The 18,353-nt window shown below is 40.6% G+C and overlaps 1 protein-coding gene across 3 annotated transcripts in view; it reads right to left on the reverse strand.

The window, feature by feature from the left end:
• drosha (drosha ribonuclease III) overlaps positions 1-18,353 on the reverse strand; it is a 183,368-nt gene that overhangs the window by 21,522 nt on the left and 143,493 nt on the right. For all 3 annotated transcript variants that reach the window (XM_066665982.1, XM_066665981.1, XM_066665980.1), the window contains exons 25-28: positions 16,291-16,396; positions 11,908-12,049; positions 8,569-8,651; positions 6,408-6,511 (exon numbers count right to left, since the gene is read on the reverse strand). In XM_066665982.1, the coding sequence (XP_066522079.1) occupies positions 6,408-6,511; positions 8,569-8,651; positions 11,908-12,049; positions 16,291-16,396 (435 nt within the window). The remainder of the gene's footprint in view (positions 1-6,407; positions 6,512-8,568; positions 8,652-11,907; positions 12,050-16,290; positions 16,397-18,353) is intronic.

Genomic DNA, 18,353 nt, shown 5'->3' on the forward strand with positions numbered 1-18,353 from the left:
CTCTCCCTGACATTACGAAACTTGAAACAGGGAGCGAACCAATTATGTTATTCTATGCCCAGCGCCACAAGGGGATAGATTTCAGACATGATGTGGACAGGTTCACTTGAAGCGAAACCCACCCTACTGTCTTCAGGAGGACTTAGCAGCCATGTCTGAATTTGAAACTAGCTTTCACACTTGACCAAACACACCCAACTCTCATAGCAAACAGCCTTGGGTCCATGAATAAACTTGAATGCCAAAGAGTCTGTGGCAGCAAAGATGGGATTGTCCGTTGGCGAGTGTCCCAGAGGAAACCAACAGGCCTGCAACCAGCTTCCTTGCTCTGCCTTGTGCCCTGGAGGGTGGAAGCCATCGCCTAATTAGCCACTGGTTTACAGAGCCTTGCTGTCCATCCAGCAGGTAACACTTGACCACAACATCGCAGGTCACAAGTCTGCAAAGCAAACCCTTAACTGACCCAGAAACTCTAAATAATGTAAGCTGAAGAGGTGGCAAGAAATTGCCCAACCAATTTTTGAAGAAAACAAGATTTTTATTTTGAGCAGCAAAGGCCGCCTTTATTAATCACTGCAATAGAGTTACTGTGGTACATCCCAATGTACATGTGTTAGAGTGTGTATAACACAGCATTTTCTGTAGGTGGAGCTCAGTCAAAAGTGGGACACTTTGTTTAAAGCTCCAGCCAATCTCTTTAAAAAGCTATAAAATTATCCCAATCCTCCTATATATAATAGGTGTTAAAACTGCATTGAATATATCTGGATGAATAAACAGCATTTTGGAACAGAGCTAACATGATATATTTAAAAACACATTCCTTGTAAGAGTATAGCTTGGTATGTTCTGTGCTGTCACAAGAAATCCTCTGACACATTCACTATATATTTCCCATTCTTTTCCCTTTCCTCTGATTGAATTTGAGCCTTTCCTCTTCGTTTCCGCTGTCGTTTGTCAGACTTCTGGTTTAGGTGCCATTATGTTAAATTAGGTCCTCACACAATATGATTCCACAGAATAACTTACTAATATAAAGTCCATATCCCTAAAAGGAAGAAATTGTTCGGATTCATTGGCTGCTGGATTCTCTAGACCACACTGCACAGAAGAGTGGATATCTGTAATCCTGCTTGCTTTGGTACCCTTACGTATATAAATATTCCAGAAAGGGTCACCTAGCCTTTGTCTCATCACTGCAGTATTTTCAACTTTGGTGATATGGATTTTAAATGCTTAATGATGTCTTTGAGAAGGGTCTCAACACTGAAAAAGGTCTCAGATAAAGCCACTGCAACATCATGTAGGTTAATGCGATTAGCATTAGGCCTAATGGCCGTTAAAAGGTGTAATTGAGTTACTATCAACATGTGGTAAATGTCAGCTTTAAAACCAAATAATTGGCTTTTTCTTCAAAGTCACCATTGATGGAGAAATTATGCTAATTCTTATATTCAGTAAATAGCAGAACCGCTTCATTGATAGCAACCTAACAGTGTCTGGAGATACAGATCAGTCCCATTCTTTTATACAAAGCCTTGCACGGTCTTATAAAAACTGAATTACCACTTTGTTAGGGACGGTACAAACATAACCTCGAACCTTTCTCTTTCGGGAGGTGAACCAGTTGCTTGTTCAGGGTTGACTACTGCTATTTCTTAAGTGGGCCTTCTCCAGTCTCCTCACCTCATCCAGAATGTGGCAACATGGCTGGTCTTCCAAAGGTTCTCACACATTTCTCCACTGATGTGTTCACTGGTTTCCATTAGATTTAAGATCCTGACGACTGTCAAATGGGCCAGACCCTGTGTATACGCTAATACCAAAACCTAGTCCATGCCTCCAGTGAAGTTCGAGACACAACATCAAGAGTATTTGTCCTGGCTCCAAGATGGTGGAAAGACATTTTCACTGGCCTTTACTGTCCGAACAACTGAATACCTCTCTGTTTTCAAACTCAGAGTGACTACTTTCTATCCTTAAGGCTCCGCATTGACTACAGACATGGTAACTTATGTCACAAAACACCAATGCTAACAGGAATTGCTGGCTTTTGAAACAGCAACAACTGGTGATGGTAACCTTGAGCTTTGTTTACTCATCATGCATTCACATGCATATCAGTTCAGACAGATCCACATAGTTGTTCCATTGCTTGTTGCACTGTCCAGCTGTCACTGGATTCTTTGGTTCACCACCATTTTAAGCAATGTTTGTACCGCCTCAAAAAACCATGGCATAATTTTCGAAGATTGAACTTTGAATGATATATAAATCTCTCGGGCTCTGTAAGGTTTAAATGTCATGGTGTATTCTCTTGGCTCACTTGGAACCACGAGCGAGGAGGCACTAAAACATTACCCGTTTCCAAGTACCAGATACTAAATTTGCCTAATGGAAAACCAGAGAGCACCGTTAATCCAATGGTTTGTGATTCTAATCCCGTTTTTACTGGTGAGGATTTATTCTTTCAACAAGGTGGCAAAGCACTTTTGTAAGTTGCTCTAGATAAGAACGTCTGCTAAATGCTGTAAATATAAATGTCAATTGAGAACTGAACCTTAGTGACTTTGAAAATTGTTAGCGAGGCTTCTTTTGTACACTTTAATTTTAAACCCACAATTTAGCTGTTTAATAACAAATGGAATGGCAAAGAAAATAACCAGTGAGTAGTAATCCTGTAAACAAAAACAGCTTGTGAATCAGGAGTACAAAGAGAATGGTGAGAATGCTGCAAGAAAACAGATGGGCCACAAGCAGGAAAACCACATACAAGTTCATCATTGGCAGACGAACTATCATCCCAGTGTGCACCACTAATCAGACTTTGTTTCAAATGGCCTACAACAGCCAAAGACCATGTCAGGTGCCAAATGCTGTCAGCAAGGAACAAGAAACCAAGTCTCCAGTGGGTGCTGAAGAATCAAATCTGGACGGTTGAAAAATGTGTAACAGTCTTGGCCTGTTCAGGAGCATCAAAACTGGGCTGTTGAGTAATGGAGAAATGTCTTGGTCTGGTCAGACAAAGCACAGTTGAATTCTGCATCACACTAATGAAAGGTTGACAGCATAAGTCCATGGATCCAATAACTCCCATGACAACCAATGAAGAGAATCTGAACGGCATGGCTCATCTCAACCTTGTTGCTAACCAAATTCATCCCATTGTGAGAACAGTTTATCCACATTCAGACAACCACTTCCACTACGATAATCCTCAATTTCACAGAACACATATCAGCCTAGAATTGTTCCCAGAATATGACACTGGACGTGTTCATAGAAAGACAGTGTAGCCTCCAAACGGCAGCAACGGTGTAAAGAAATAATTTCTGCTGTTAGGATATAGAATATATTCTAGGATTTATTCCATCCTTCCAAATCCTGAAGGAGGACCCTAGGGCACTGTCAAAATATACTCTGAAGTTGCTGACATAGAAATAAAAAAGATAGTTACAAAATATTTTCATGAAAATTATCAGAACAGTGGCGTAGGTAAAAGTGTGTCCAGTTTAGTGTGCCAAGGTCCTGACATTGTGCTATCTATTGATATGTCCTATTACCTTCTCTGTGCATGCTTGGACCCCCCCACTCCCGCCACCATGCTTCACAGCTAGTTTTGGTATATGTATGTAGTTTGCAGGTTGTTGTGTCAATTCTCCAAGCCTAATGGAGATTAAACCTTTCATTAAAATTACAGTGTTGCTCTTAAACATCCAGATGATCTTGTCATGGACAGATTTTTTCAGACAGAGTTATTTCCGATGTGGTATGCACCTATGAACAACTCCCTTGTTCTGTGTTTTTCTTAAGACTCATGAATACATCACCACAAAGCAAGCTGTTACCATAAGGGGCCACTGTCACAAGCTTAAGGATTAAAGAGAATGTACCCTTGCCCTGGTCACTGTAGTCTGTCCTTTCCCAGGGCCTCTGGGAACCTGCTGCCTATCTGTGGACCAATGGGTGCCCAGATCTCCAGAAATGCATTTGTACATTTACCACTGGTTTCCTCTACAGTGACCTCCACTAAACACTTTTGGTAAAACTCTTTCCAGGTCTAATAACCCTCAACATCTATTCTTCTGTGACCCCTCTGAAGTCTCTATCAGATTATACTGAATCAGAATTCTGCTGTGAGGAACAGGTAAATAACATTGTGGGTTTTTTTTTATATCTGACACGGCAGGTCAAGCTCATACCAGAACAGATTTACAACAGCAGACTTCAATTACCCTCTCTTCAAGAGGTCACCATATCAAGGCCATTTCCCCATCTGTGACCTTGAATTTATCAAACTACTCTTTCAAAGATAAAAATGATGATAATGTTCTAATTATCATAACCCTGCATAACAGTCAGACTACACTTTAGGAGACTTCAAATTGTAAATATTGTGTGCATCAATGGACATGAATATACTCTGCCTAAATTGACATATTTTGTTTCCTTAAAGGGCACATATTATAAAGAAATCAACTGTTCAATGCATGTGCACATTTGCGTATCTGAAGCCTAACAACCAAAATCTGTGAAATAACCCTGCATTCCATTTCAACTCGAATGTTGAAATTTCTGATTTCCAATTAGGAAATTTCACCTGGAATGCCTCCACTAATCAGATTTCCTATTCTGCTCACACGTCAGCATTTAGTACTTACTCGGCACGGTTGGAACCCGGAGTGAGCTGGGACTGAAAACGTACCCAGTTCCAGGGACCAGGTGCTACATTTATCTCTGGCTCATTCTCAGTTAAAGGAACAGACGCTGAATACAGATATTTTGAATGGTATTTTAGACCATTCAAAATATCACTGGAAAATTAGCCCTGGAACAGTGTTCACTTATGGAAAAGGGGTCAAATATGTCCCATATTAAACAAATATGTCCCTTCCTCTTTTCTTATTACGCAGTATGCACTAGTCAGTGTGGTTGTTTGATTGATAACACGTTAGTGTTCCCCTCCAGACACTGTTGTGTTCAGTGATGTTGTGTTAACAGAAGGTTGCCCTCGCACCTCTCAGATTGGTAGCATCATGTGATTAATGAATACCTAGCTAGTGGGTGGAATTGGCAAGTGATAACAACAACAACAACAACAAAGACTTGTTATGCAAATGTTGTCCTCAAACCTCACTTAAACTGCTTCAACTCAGTATGCCATCAACACACTTAATGGGGCATTCTGGCATAATACTAGATCTTAATAAGTAATGCAGTTGTATTATGCAGTATTCTGAAGGTGCAGCTCCGGATGCCCCAGGCTTGGTGGTTTGACAGAATTTTAAATTGTTTTCATTTATCACACAACATACAGCTAGATAAGTGTATCTAATAAGGTACTGTTGAACTTTACTGATCGCAACACATTACAACAGAACTCTTCTTAACAGGACACAACGAAAATATGGTTTAGCACAGAAGGTCTAAGCCACACCTAAAATGACTGCAACATCTGTCTCCAATTACCCCTTTCTTTCAAGAGGTCGCTGCATCCAACTATTTATTCCATCACAGACCTTGACCGCTGAAACAATTTGTTTAGTGGAGATACGGATACATAAACTTACTCGTCACCACACTTTGGGAGATATTTATGCAGAAAAGCGGGAAATCTCAAAGGGCTCGTGAACCTTTTCTTATAAATATATCAACGCTGAAAAGATGAGCAGGGTTTTCTAGTCCTATTCACCCTATGGAGATAATCATACAAAAGGTATATTCATCATTTATTTACTGATAAATCTTTGATGGGGTTTGTGAACTCTCTATAAAGAAAGCTTAGATAATGCATTCTTTATTAAGGCACGCTTCCCATTCTCAGTGTCTCTTTAAAATCAAGCATAAACAGCAGGGTCTGTGCTTTAAAGCATTCTTTAAGACACCCAAGCATTTCATTTCTGACACAGACTTAATATCTCCATGAGTCTTAGAGCAACTTTTGATTCCTCTTTCCCCTCTCTTTTGTCCCAGTTGCCAAGGGACCGTGTAGGATACTTCCGGCAAACTAAATAAATAAATAAACAATAATTCCAATGAAACATTGTTTACAGATCTCTTCTCAAGAGTGAGGTTCTGTTATGACATTCCTTTATCAGAATTAAGGAAGTTTGTGTGCAGCACAGATGGACAATGGAAGATGGTGAAGGTCAGGCACAGAAGGAAGAGAAGGAGTAATATTCTAATGTGTCACATTTGTGAAGCTCAAGTTCTTTCTCATGGTTTCTGTCTCCTATTGAAAAACACAGTAGTGAAGAAATGCAAGCTCTCTTAGATGCAAGGATATTTCTTCCAGACCTCCAAAAGTTAAGAAGTGTTTGCATTTACAGTAAGATGGAGAGCAAATGGGGAGGAGTGTGTACTTGTATAGAGGGAGGGAGGAAGGGAGTGTAGAGAGGATTGTGTACTTGTATAAGGGAATATCTGGCTCTTTGCCCTCCGTCCTCAGTGTGAGACAGCACTGCTGGAGCTGAGATTTGGGATCATTCCAATCTTGATTCAAAATAAATTCCTGCAACACACACAAACAAAATAAAATCATTTTTAAAAACCATTACTCCTGCTTCTTTGTAGCTTTCTCTCTCTCTCACACACTCTTACTTTCAGTACTTGGAACAAATCATAGGCTACTTAAGACAAAAACAGAGATTGAGGCCAAAAATAAGTCTCCCAGGTGTGCAGCATTGATACTCTCTCTCTCTCTGAGGACACTTCTTCTAAAAGCACTTCCATTAACACAAATGCACTCGGCCCAGAGAGCAAAATGGAGACTTTGAACATAGAACTGTCTGTTCCAATTCATTTTCTAAAAAGAGGAGTGCCTCTACCCCGGCACTGCACACTGCTCACCCCACCCCCATCCCTCATAATACCCTTTCTTCCCTCATCCTCTTGGTTTCATCTTTGTCTGTCTCAATTTGTCTGTTTCATGATCGCCTCGACATTTCCTGACCTCTACTGTACGCCCCGCAAAACCATTACACAATGTATTTACTACGTCATTTCATTCCAAAACAAGTGACACAACATCTTTAAGAAAAAAGTGTAATACATGGTATTATGCCTAATATCACACAGAAGAAAATTATAACTAATGAATGTACAGCATATTTTATACATTGAAAACACAAACAACACACAAAAAAGAAAACTGAGTAGACAACAAACATGTTAAACTTATTTTATAAAATAATGACATTCTCTTGAAACTATACTGATAACAGCTGTCAGTTAATAAAGTAAATCAGCTGTGATTGAACACATTGTTTTTTGTAATTCCTTTATCTTTATTATTTATTTTTACTACAATATATTTATTCTATACAATATTTTCCATCCATTTGTTTCTCCACTTTTCTCCTCATTCTGATCTGGTCTCCTCTGAAGAGTCTTTCTTTCTTTAGGTTATACCATCCTCACCTCTCTTCTTTCCAGCTGTTTCATTTCTTTTTTGCACACCACTCTCTCTTTCTTCCTTCAGCTTCCTCTTATTTCTCCTAAAGTCTGACCTCAGGCAGCACAAGGTGGTTTGCTTCTTTTTTGTTTCTTTCCTTTTTTCATGATCTGTGCGCCAATTGTTTGAGAATGGAGGGATTGCAGGGAGGTGAAGTTTCGCAGGATCTGACCTTCTTTTTTTTTTCAACCTAACACATCCCACTCTTCACCAACCCATGAGATTCGGAGAAAAGAGGGGGTTGGGGGAAAGAGAAGATAAAATATCTCTCTTTTATGGCAAAGAGGTGGACACACGGCGTCTCTGGACCTCTTTTTCTCTTACAAATGGAAATCGGGGCCACGGTGCCGTCCCTCGCTTCTTTCCTTCCCTCCAGAGACGCTAGCCTCGCTAGCAGTTAGCATGGCGGATCACAAGTGTGTGTGTGTGTGTGTGTGTGAGAGAGAGAGAGACAGAGGGAGAGTGTGAGAGAGCTACTGAGACGGCGAGTGAGAACAAATGTAAATCCAGGCCACACTAAAAGGAGGAAGAGAAGAAACCCCCTCTCTAACTGTCACCTCGTTTCAAAACGCAGCGCTAACTTCAGTGACGGCTCGCTAGTCGCCAGCGCCGTTTGTTAAGGAACTTTCTGGGCTTTGTGACGGGTGCCGGGTCTTTCCCGCCACAGAACTGAGAGGCTTAAAGAGAAATATAATGAGGCTGAGCGGGAAGACGTACCAGGGGAAAATCACTCCCTTCTCCAGTAGAAGATGGCGCAGGCCTGCTGTTGAAGCTAACTAGCGTGTCCTTGATTGATTGTCGGGAGAATAAATAATCCTCCAAATAGCTCTTTTACACACTGTGGCGCCGAACGCAGCGACTCCGGCAAGGTTTCCTCAAATAAAGACGCTAAAACAAGGGCGTGGATATTGACGGCTTATTTTAAACATTCTTTTTTTAAACCTAGCATAAGGCCCCAGTTAAAAGTAAACTAAATATAGCAGCAGTAGACATAAGGCATTAGCCTAAAGTGGTAAACTGTTAAAACACTGCTAAAATGGCTAAAAATGTCCAGCAAACAAAGACATATTGAATGTCATGAAATTGAAATTTTGATTGAAATTGAATGAACGTACCTTTAGCCGAGGGAAGAAGCAGACATTCATGAAAGTGTGGACATACTCGAGGTCCTTGTCTATGTAAAGTGCAGCAATAAAAGCTGTGGAAACAAGAATAAGTAAAGATTAGATTATTTTGGGGAAAACTCAAAGCAGAAGTCTCACAGTCCACTTTCTTAAGAACCCTATCATCCAATAGTCCTCTGTAAGAGCTTCTTGACAGCTCCACATCCTTTCAGACCCAAAGTATTGAGTTGTTTTGTCAAAGTGGATGGATTGACACAAGCATGCATGGATTTGTGTGAATCAGAGGCGAGCGTGAAACAAAAATTTCTTCAGTGAAAGATAAAAGCTTTAAGCACGAGGTACAGCAGGGCTGGACAATTATTCAATATCAATATATACTGCAATATAAAATTATTTTTCAACACATTTTCTGTATTTCAATAAACACTATTTACAGCATCACTGAATGTCGTCCATTAAAGGGCACTGCCGTCAGTTCATTTTAAATTATCAGCAAGAACCACTGGTTTTTACACTGAAACGAGGAAAATGTTTAGAAAACTAGCTAGCTAGGCTGCTAATGTTAGGAATTTATCACATATGTTCAACAAGCAAGTCATCCATTACTTTTTTTCTTGTTACTGCACAGCACTTGGACACAGAGTGAAGTGGGGTACCCATCATTAGGAAATCGCCTAAAGACTGTACCTACCATCACAAGCATGTTACCAGCCAGTACAGTCTATTAACTGGCAAAGCAAATCTGGAAAATAAGTGTTCTCTTCCAAGTCCTTTGAGCTGCCCAGTTGTGTTGTGTTATCTGCTGTTAGCAGAAAAATAGCGGTAGTTGGCATCATGTGACTCGGAGGAAGCATATGCTTGTCCACACTCCCTGAATGGGGGCACTGTGTGATTGGGGGATTCAGAGCAAAGTGCTGGAAACTGAGGAGAAAACTGGGCCCAAAAAACAAAAACAAAACAAAAAACAAATCCCACCAACCAAAAAAAAAAAAAAAAAAACCTGTTGACTTCTGAAGTGGAAAATGAAGGAATGTCCAACAAGAACAAGATGGCAGCTTCAACACAACACAAAACATTTTAGGCCATGAACAGAGTGATGAAATATGAAGTAAACGGGCAAAATTATACAGCCAATCATAAACTTGTCAATCACCTTGTGCTGGTCGGAGTGTTGTAATGCAAATTCATGGAATTAAACTGAATTCACAACAGTGTTGTGATTGATTCTTTTCTGGTAACTTCCTCTGATCTATGTATATGTATATGTATATATATCCATCCACCATCCATCTATATATAAACACATACACACACACACGTGTGAGAACCCTGGAGAACAGCAGCCTCTTGTCTCTTTGACTCTTTCTCTCTCTCCCTCTGAGCGAGGCCCTCTACTAAAAAGACTAAACGCATTTGTCGTTCTTGTCATGTCCATATGTCAGCCGTCTCTCTCTCTCTCTTTTTTTTCCTTTCCCCTTCTCTTTTCTTTTTCCCCCCTCCTTTTAAAGGCGTGCGCTTGCTGAAATATTCAGGTCGAGTGGGAGAGATGTCATTTTTCTCACAGCGTTGTAGCTCCGGGGAATCGCGGCCTTTAACGCTGGACTCATACACTCCCCCCCCCTCTCTCTCTCTCTCTCTCTCTCTCATACACACACACACACACACACTCACCCTCCGTTAGCCCTGCCTCTTTTCTGTGGTCGTCTCAGCCCTATCAAGAGTAATGTGAGATGAAAAGTATGTGTATGTGTGTCTGTCCCAGGACCCCCTGGGCTGATCAGTGTGTGTGTATGAGTGGCAGCTCAATGTGTGAGGAAGTGTGTTTGTCTGTTTGTTTTCATTCCTTCCCCCAGTGTTTCTATGCCCTGCGATTCAATTTCCAAATCCAAACTATAAACGGATCTATCTCTGCGCGTCCTCTTTTGTAGCTAGTTTCATAAAGTTAGCATAAATCCCATTCAACATAATGAGAAACTGTAAGATGCGTAATACTCGATATGACCCTAAAGTATTTCGACACCAGCTCATCCAACATTTCTTCTGAAATGAAGGATATTAACAGAGTGTGTTCCATTTTGTAACAGCCTCTTCTTTTTTAGCAAGATTTTATTCTACATGGCTACTGTGTAAAAGTCTTAGGTACCTAAGATTATTATTATTCATTTACCTTCTAAATAAGCGCTGTGCTTATTTGTGTATTTTTACTGCTCAGATAAAAATATAGGCACTTTCTCATGTGCCTCAAACATTTGCACAGTACTGTACACTACTTGAATATTTTGCTTTTCCATTAAGTAAATTTGGTACCTGAAACACTTCTTTATTAGCTGCTCACTCTTGCTTTAAAAACAGCAGAGTAGGGACTAAACTGGGACCTAAACCTTGTAAACTAGTCCGATTGTCCAGAGAGACTTGTCAATTAAGGCAAACTGCTGACACCCAGCAATAATATGCCATCTGTTAAAGTCTCCAAGCCACAACAGGGATAACATTTTGTTGTTATACGACTCACAACAACAGTTGCAACAGTTCCACTGAGATTACAAGAGGTTCAAAGCTCCTTGGATCAGTGGCTGATTGAAGAATTCAGCGAGAGCTGGATGGTGCGACAAGGAACGGAAAAAAAAGAAAAAAAAAACTCTACTAGTCTCTCTGAACTGATGCATGAAGCTGTGTTCAGTTCTAAACAACATTTCATGTTACTGCTGAGACAGAATTATGCGATGATGGAACCGGTGTAGAGGAAAATGAACCAGTTACCAGGGACCAAAAAGTGAGTAGAGCTGAGTAGAGTAAAGAAGATATCATCATAGATACCATGCAATGCAAAAGTGCCATTACTGAAGTGTTGTTGGAAAACTCCCAACATTACCAAACCAACGTAGGCACGTAGCTGTGAAAATGTTGCCATGGTGATAGTAGCTTTCCAAAGCAGGTGATGGTCAAAGGAGACCTCTGTCAGTTTCTTAAAGTGAAGAGAAGGCAGAAGTATGTGAGAACTCAGCACCTATAAGTTAGTGCTCTACTGTGAGAGTGCAAGATGAAAGATGAACTACATTTTGTAACATTTTCATCGGCACTGGAGGATTCTTTCATTTATATTTTTAAACCCAGAGCATAGCTAAAGGGGGGTTTCTAACTGAAGGGGCCCTTAAGGCTCCCCTCTAACTATGCCCTAATACACACACACAAAGTTAGGGGACTCTAGCACTGAATAATACTAAGCCAATGCTGAATTTCTTTAGCAGTTTTACATTGATAATTTACCAGTACAGCACAATACAACCTGTACATAGTAGATTGAGAAAATAAACACACACAAACACTTACACTCCAGCAGGTCAGCGAGGGTTTTTGTTCTCAGAGCCACAGGGCGTTTAGTTTTGTCGTTGGTGATGGCGAACTCCTGCATGCCCAGCTCTTCTGCCACTTTAGCCTGGGTCCTGTTGTTCACCAGAGAGCTCCGTAACAGCTGTGGAACACATTCACAGGCAGACGTTAACTCTGGACACAGTGCTTGGGCATGCTTTTGGAGCATTTCCCATTCACTTGAGGCTTATTATAATTAGAGATGCATTGATCAGATTTGGCCAAGCGTGGCAGCGGCAGATTTTTGCTCCCATCGGTTGAGTCAAATGCAAAGGTTTGGACACGGCTGGACAAATGACGTTTAATTAATTAAAATGAAGAGAAGGTAAACATCACCTACAGGACCAAACTTTTTGGCCATATTTAATGCTCATGTTATTTATTTGCCAAGTTTAAAATGAATTAACTTTGGGGAAAAAGATATAAACACAGTACCTTAATCTATGCACAATCTCACAATTTTATACTTTATATATTTTTGCGTTGAAGTGTTCAGGAGGATGTTCTCTGTAAAATTTCCTCTCATTTATTTTCAGAAATTTAAATAAAAAAAGTTGATCTAATTGACCTAAAAAAGGAATGATATAATGCAGTGGTTCTCAAAGTGGGTGACATGCCCCCACTATTCTTATTTACAAAAGAGAACAAAACTAATACAATAGATCCTTTATCTGATTAAAACAGAAAAAAATAGACATTCTGAATGTGATGCTAGCGACAGGTTTCAGAATGTTCAAAAAGGGGAAAAAAGCTGGTAAAAACTGTTGAATTAAAAAGAGCATCACAATTAAAAGAAAAAAGTTCAAGCAAAAACTGGAAAACATTTCATTTTCACCATGACAGCTATTGGCCTCCTCGGTTCCCAAACACTTACAGTGTGTTGATGCAACACAGTGGTAAACATGTGCTAATCACAGCTTTTGAAACAAAGTCAGAAGTGGGCATATCTTTCTCATAAAGGAAATTTTCATTTCTCAGTTTCAACACCTCATATGTTGTCTTGGCACTATTTAAATACCAATTAAATGTACTATTTAAATGATGATAAACTCACATCAGTGAATTCTGTTTTTATTTACATTTTCTACAGATTCTGAACTGTTTTGGAAACTGGGTTGTACAACAGTTATGATGGATGATCTGTGCTGCAGTTTTAAAACACTGTAAATGCTGGATATGGGCCCTGTGCTGAAGTGAATCACTACAGCTGAAGTACTATTACAAAGTTGGGACTTACAGTCCTCTTTCCACTTTTGCTATAACACTGACTGGAATCTCTTTTATTGGCACGCATGCACTAACGAACTCACTTTATACCTTTCCTAGCTCTAAAGTGGAAGAAAGGCATGCAGAAACATTCAGCTACACTCAGAAAACACAGAAACAAAATGTCATAAAAGCAAAGCGAAGCCCTGAGTGGGACACACTGGAAATGGACTTGCTTTGGAGATGGAAGGACTTAAGAGGCCTTGCTAAATGTTTTAGCAAACTGCATCCTCTTTGCTACACTACACTACTAAATATTGGATTCACACAAATGAAAATGTACTTCTGATGATTTCAAAAAACTACATAAATAAAGAAATATCTCTCTAGGATGGGGGAGAAAGCCGGGACGGTTGGACAAGCCGCAGAAAGATGTTAACGGGCAACATTGCCTTACCCCACACACACACACACACACACACACACACACACACACACACACACGTGTTGAATAGGCGCTTTCCATTCCCAAACCCACATAAGACGGCACTCTGGTTCAGCTATGATTTCCCTGTGGGTTGATGTTGGCTTTTATACTTCTGATGTCACTTCCCCTCCATCTCTGAGCTAGCCAGCCATCCGCTGGAATGTAACTCCAGCCGCAAATGGCTTTTATACAGCTTCTCTTAGTCAGGACCCACTGGGTGCTCTGCCAAAAGGGAGAAGGGAAGAGTGGAGGAACGTGAAGAACTCTAAAGCGACACTCAGTGCCATTCTGCGAGGACATCCTGAGAAAACACCATGAATAATGCGCTTGGACAAACTGACTCTTTAAGCTACAGTGAGAGAAGGAGAGCGTTTCCTTCTCTGTTACTGTTCAGAAACGGATATATTCAGGCTCCGCCCACAAATGGGGTCATTCCTAGCTACTGTTGGGACAGGCATAAAGCTCATGAGCAGTGAAGCAACAGACAGAAACTAAGAAGCTAAGTCACTGCAGCAGGGATCTGGCAGAATCTTTTCTGATATTAATATGAAACTCTGAGAATAAAATACAAAAGTAACCGTGGTCAAAGGAATGAGTTCAGTGAGTTCAACTACAATAAAATAAGTTTTATTAGGGGCTTCCGAGTGGTGCAGCGGTCAAAGCGTTGGCTCTATCATCAGGAGATCATGACTCTGAGGCTGGGAGTCCTAGAGAGCACAACTGGTTTTCTCTCTCGGTCGGTAGGACGGCACCACTTTCCCCATGTCCCTGCAGCAGGGGGGTGTCTCAGCTGATGTGACTGGTTTGGGCAGTTTGCATTCTCCTCTGACACGTTAAGCCCCATTTATACGGGGTGTTTGCATTTTGCTTCACCTGAAAAATGCTGTTAGCTCAGCTTTTAGCCTTATTCTCATTTGTGTTGTATTTAGTAATCCAAATTAAAGGGTAGTATAATGTCTCCAGTTTTGAAACCACAACAGTTTTCACAACAGTATGTGAATGTTAATCTCATTGAAATTAATGGAATTTCACATGTAAAAATATACAGACACAACCCTAGTGTGACTTATGCTTTAAGCCATTCAGTGGCACTGCATCACTAACAGTTTGGCAACAAATGGTGGTTTGGGCTCAAGTCCTGGATTAAGCTCAAGTGCGAGTGTGTGTGTGTGTGTGTGTGTGTGTGTGTGTGTGTGTGTGTGAGAGAGAGAGAGACTGGTTGAGTGTGTGATGACCTACGATGGACCAGTGTCTTGTCCAGGGCATGTTCCTGTTTGATGTCCAATGATTAGAGATTAATGAATTAGAGAAGGTGAATGACTGAACGAATGAATGAAACTTCTATTAAGGCATGCATTGCTTGAACTCCAGATTTCCTGTTCATTTGTCAAAGAATAATCCAGCTTTGACTCAAAATTCCTAATATGGTCATGATCCTGGTGACAAAATTACTTCAAAAATAACAACTTCCGTAATGAACAACCTGCACACTGTCTGATTCCAACGGATAAACTCTAAGTTGACATTAGCTGTCATTACATTAGCCTCATCACACCAATGTGGAACTAAAGAAGCAAACCAAAATACATACACATCTTGGCTCTCTGACTTCATTTGGCACGAGGGGGAAAGCTGTGTAAGCCTAAATTTAATTTTTCACCAAACTATTCCTTTGAGTGTACAAACCCCAGCTGATGCCATAAAAAGCTCGTTATCAAAGACAGAGAGTGAGCAATGTTGCGCCTTGTTCGTCACAACAGCAATACAACAACAGCTTGATGATGTCTTGTTCTCCCTCTCCGGCGGTGCACATTCCTCCATAACAGAAAGTAGAAAGAAGAGACAGAGAATAGAGGAGGAAACCTCGAAGTAAAAAACGAACAAATGCTTCCATGGGGATCGATGGCGAGATGAAAGCCACTGTGTGAAAAGGGAGGAAGATGATGGCGGGGAGCTATTTACATCATCTGAAGATCCAAATGCTCTCAGAAAGCCACACACAAATACTCACACTTCTTCTTAGTCAATGCCCAAACATCAACCCATCCTTCATGAAATGCTACCAAAGTGCGAAGAGGAACTTTTTATGTATATGTTATGTAACTTTTTAATGTATGCAATATGTAGGTTGTATGCAAAGGTTTGAAGAAGCCTGTTTGATTTTGTTGATTTTCTAAGAGTCACCTGGAGCAGGACTTGAACCCACAACCTCCAGGTCCCTGGAGCTGTGTGACTGCAACACTACCTGCTGCTACCTGTTCACTTTCTTTTTACTCAACTAAACGTAAATGGTCGCCTTAATGGCACCAGAGTTAGTGTAACTGCTGCAGGGTCAAGGGTCCAAGGCCTGCCTCGGGTCACTGTCTGTGAAGAGTTTAGTGTTTTCTCCCTGTGTCTGTGTGGGTTTCCTTTGGGTGCTACATTTTCTCCCACATTCCAAAAACAACCCTAATCAGAATTAAGTAGTTACAGAAGATGAATGGATGGGTGGGGGGTGGGGGGTAATTTGAACAGGTGTACCCAGACTTTTGTATGTGTCTATATGTATAAGTACAGAGCTAACAATAATTAGAATCAGGACATAAACTACATAAATAAAGATATATCTCTCTATATATCCCCCCCCCCCCCACACACACACACACACTTACGGTAAGGTGTCCTTCATGGTGGTCAGGGAAGTGAATAAAGAGATACTCTGTGGCCACCAGCTGCATGATGGAATCCCCCAGAAACTCCATCCTCTGATTGTGGCCCCTGGAGAAAGGAAAGGTCAGAAGACATTAAAGAGCTGACACCATGTGAGCTCTATAAAATCCGATGCCATCAATGAATCACTTGTCCTTTAATCTTTATATTATACACAGTAATATCACACACAGTTCAGTGACCATTTTTCCTCAACTTCACTTATTTGACATTTCATCAGCAGAAAAATCCCCCCAGAGTCATTCTAAAGTGTCTATTTACTTCATTATCTTAAATTTCTACATATTCTTATTGTTATACCTTCATTCTGGATGTAAATGCATATTGTGGATGTAGCTTGTAGCATAACATTTAATTAAACAGAAATATTAAGGGAATTAATTTTATGAGCTTTTTACTTTTGGTAGAATGTAATTCTGGACATTGATTTTACTGTAGTGTCTGTTTATCTGCATGGACAAAGTGAGCATGAAATGCAGTGGAACTGAGCAGGGAAGGACAGAGGGCCTGGGAAGATGTAAGACAGACTGACAGACAGAGAGAGAGAGAGAGAGAGAGAGAGACACACACACACCGTGTAGGTGCAGGGATAGTACAGGACATCAAGGCTCTTTAATTAAACAGAATTATAGATTAGAGTCGGAGATATATGTTGGCACTCTGCCAAGCCATGCTCTGTGTGTGTGTGTGTATTTTATTTTTTTTTTTTGGGGGGGGGGGGGGTAGAGCTGCACAATCTATTGTTTGTTAATTGTTATTGCAATATTGCCAACTGCTATTAGAAGGGTAAAATTGGCAAATGAGCCTCAGTCAAATGGTTTCATTTTTGTGTTCCTGTTTCTGAAATTTCTGTGGCCAGTTCATCATTATACACTCTGGTCTCTTTATCAGAAACTCCATTATACAGTGTGCAGCATTTATTTCATTCAGAAGCTCTGCATCTTTTAAGGCCAAACACTTTGTTGGGCTCTGTTCCACTTTAAGGAACCTGAAACATCAAAATTAAGTCAATATTACTGATCTATGGAATCTAAAATAAAGCAGCATCCTCCTCTATATTCATGCTTTTCAATCTTCGCGCCACCCTCCAAATGCCTCCAGGGCTGAGACACTGTTTTTTTTATTTATTTATTTATTTATTTTCCCCATTTACAGTGCTAGGGCTCTGTAAAAACACCAGAGCTTTTTCCTAACATGCGGACTAACAGGAGAGCTAGTAAATGTGAGGAAACATTCTCTGAAATTGATAAAAAGTGTGTTTTTTTTATTAAGAGTGTCCACCATTGGCTTGATCACTGCTTCCACTCCTTTCAGGACACTCACTATCAGTTCAAAGAAACATTCAAGGATATTTTCCACAACTCTAAAGTTCAGTCTTACTCCATGTTCAAACTGGAAGGCGACAGAGAGAGAGAGCTGTTATTTCCCATCATAGCAGACTAATTGTAGCTGTGATCTGCCGGCAGGAGGTAGGCCACACTGTGACAGAGTGCAAATGAGTTATGATGCAGAGATGCACAAAGCAAAATGATTCGTTCAAACAATTCCTCAAACCAATCACAGAGACGAACTGCCCAAGGTCCCCATGCCACCAGATCATCTCTCTCTCTGTCTGCTGCTGAAAAACATATTCACGCATTCATCTCAAACCGTCCAGAACTGTAACTCTCTCCTCTCTTGCATGAATTCCTCTTCCCTCCATAAGCTCCAGATTGTCCAAATTAGATAACCAATCTTCTTACCCACACCCGCTCGCATCAACACATTACACGTGTCCTTTATAATTTTCACTGGCTCCCTGTTAAATAACATATCCAGTTTGAGATCATGTCGCTCGCATACAAAGCCTTAAATAAACTTGCCACTTCCTACCTGTCAGACCTTCTTCAGGCTTATAGACCCTGCCCCACCCTTAGATCTTTCACCGCTGGCCGGCGACTCATTCCTTTTTCTAATCTTCACAGCCTAGGAGTCCAGGCTTTCTCCAGAGCTATTCCCTGTCTCT

The sequence above is a fragment of the Hoplias malabaricus genome, chromosome 3 (assembly GCF_029633855.1).
Source record: "Hoplias malabaricus isolate fHopMal1 chromosome 3, fHopMal1.hap1, whole genome shotgun sequence".
Classification (NCBI taxonomy): Eukaryota; Metazoa; Chordata; class Actinopteri; order Characiformes; family Erythrinidae; genus Hoplias; species Hoplias malabaricus.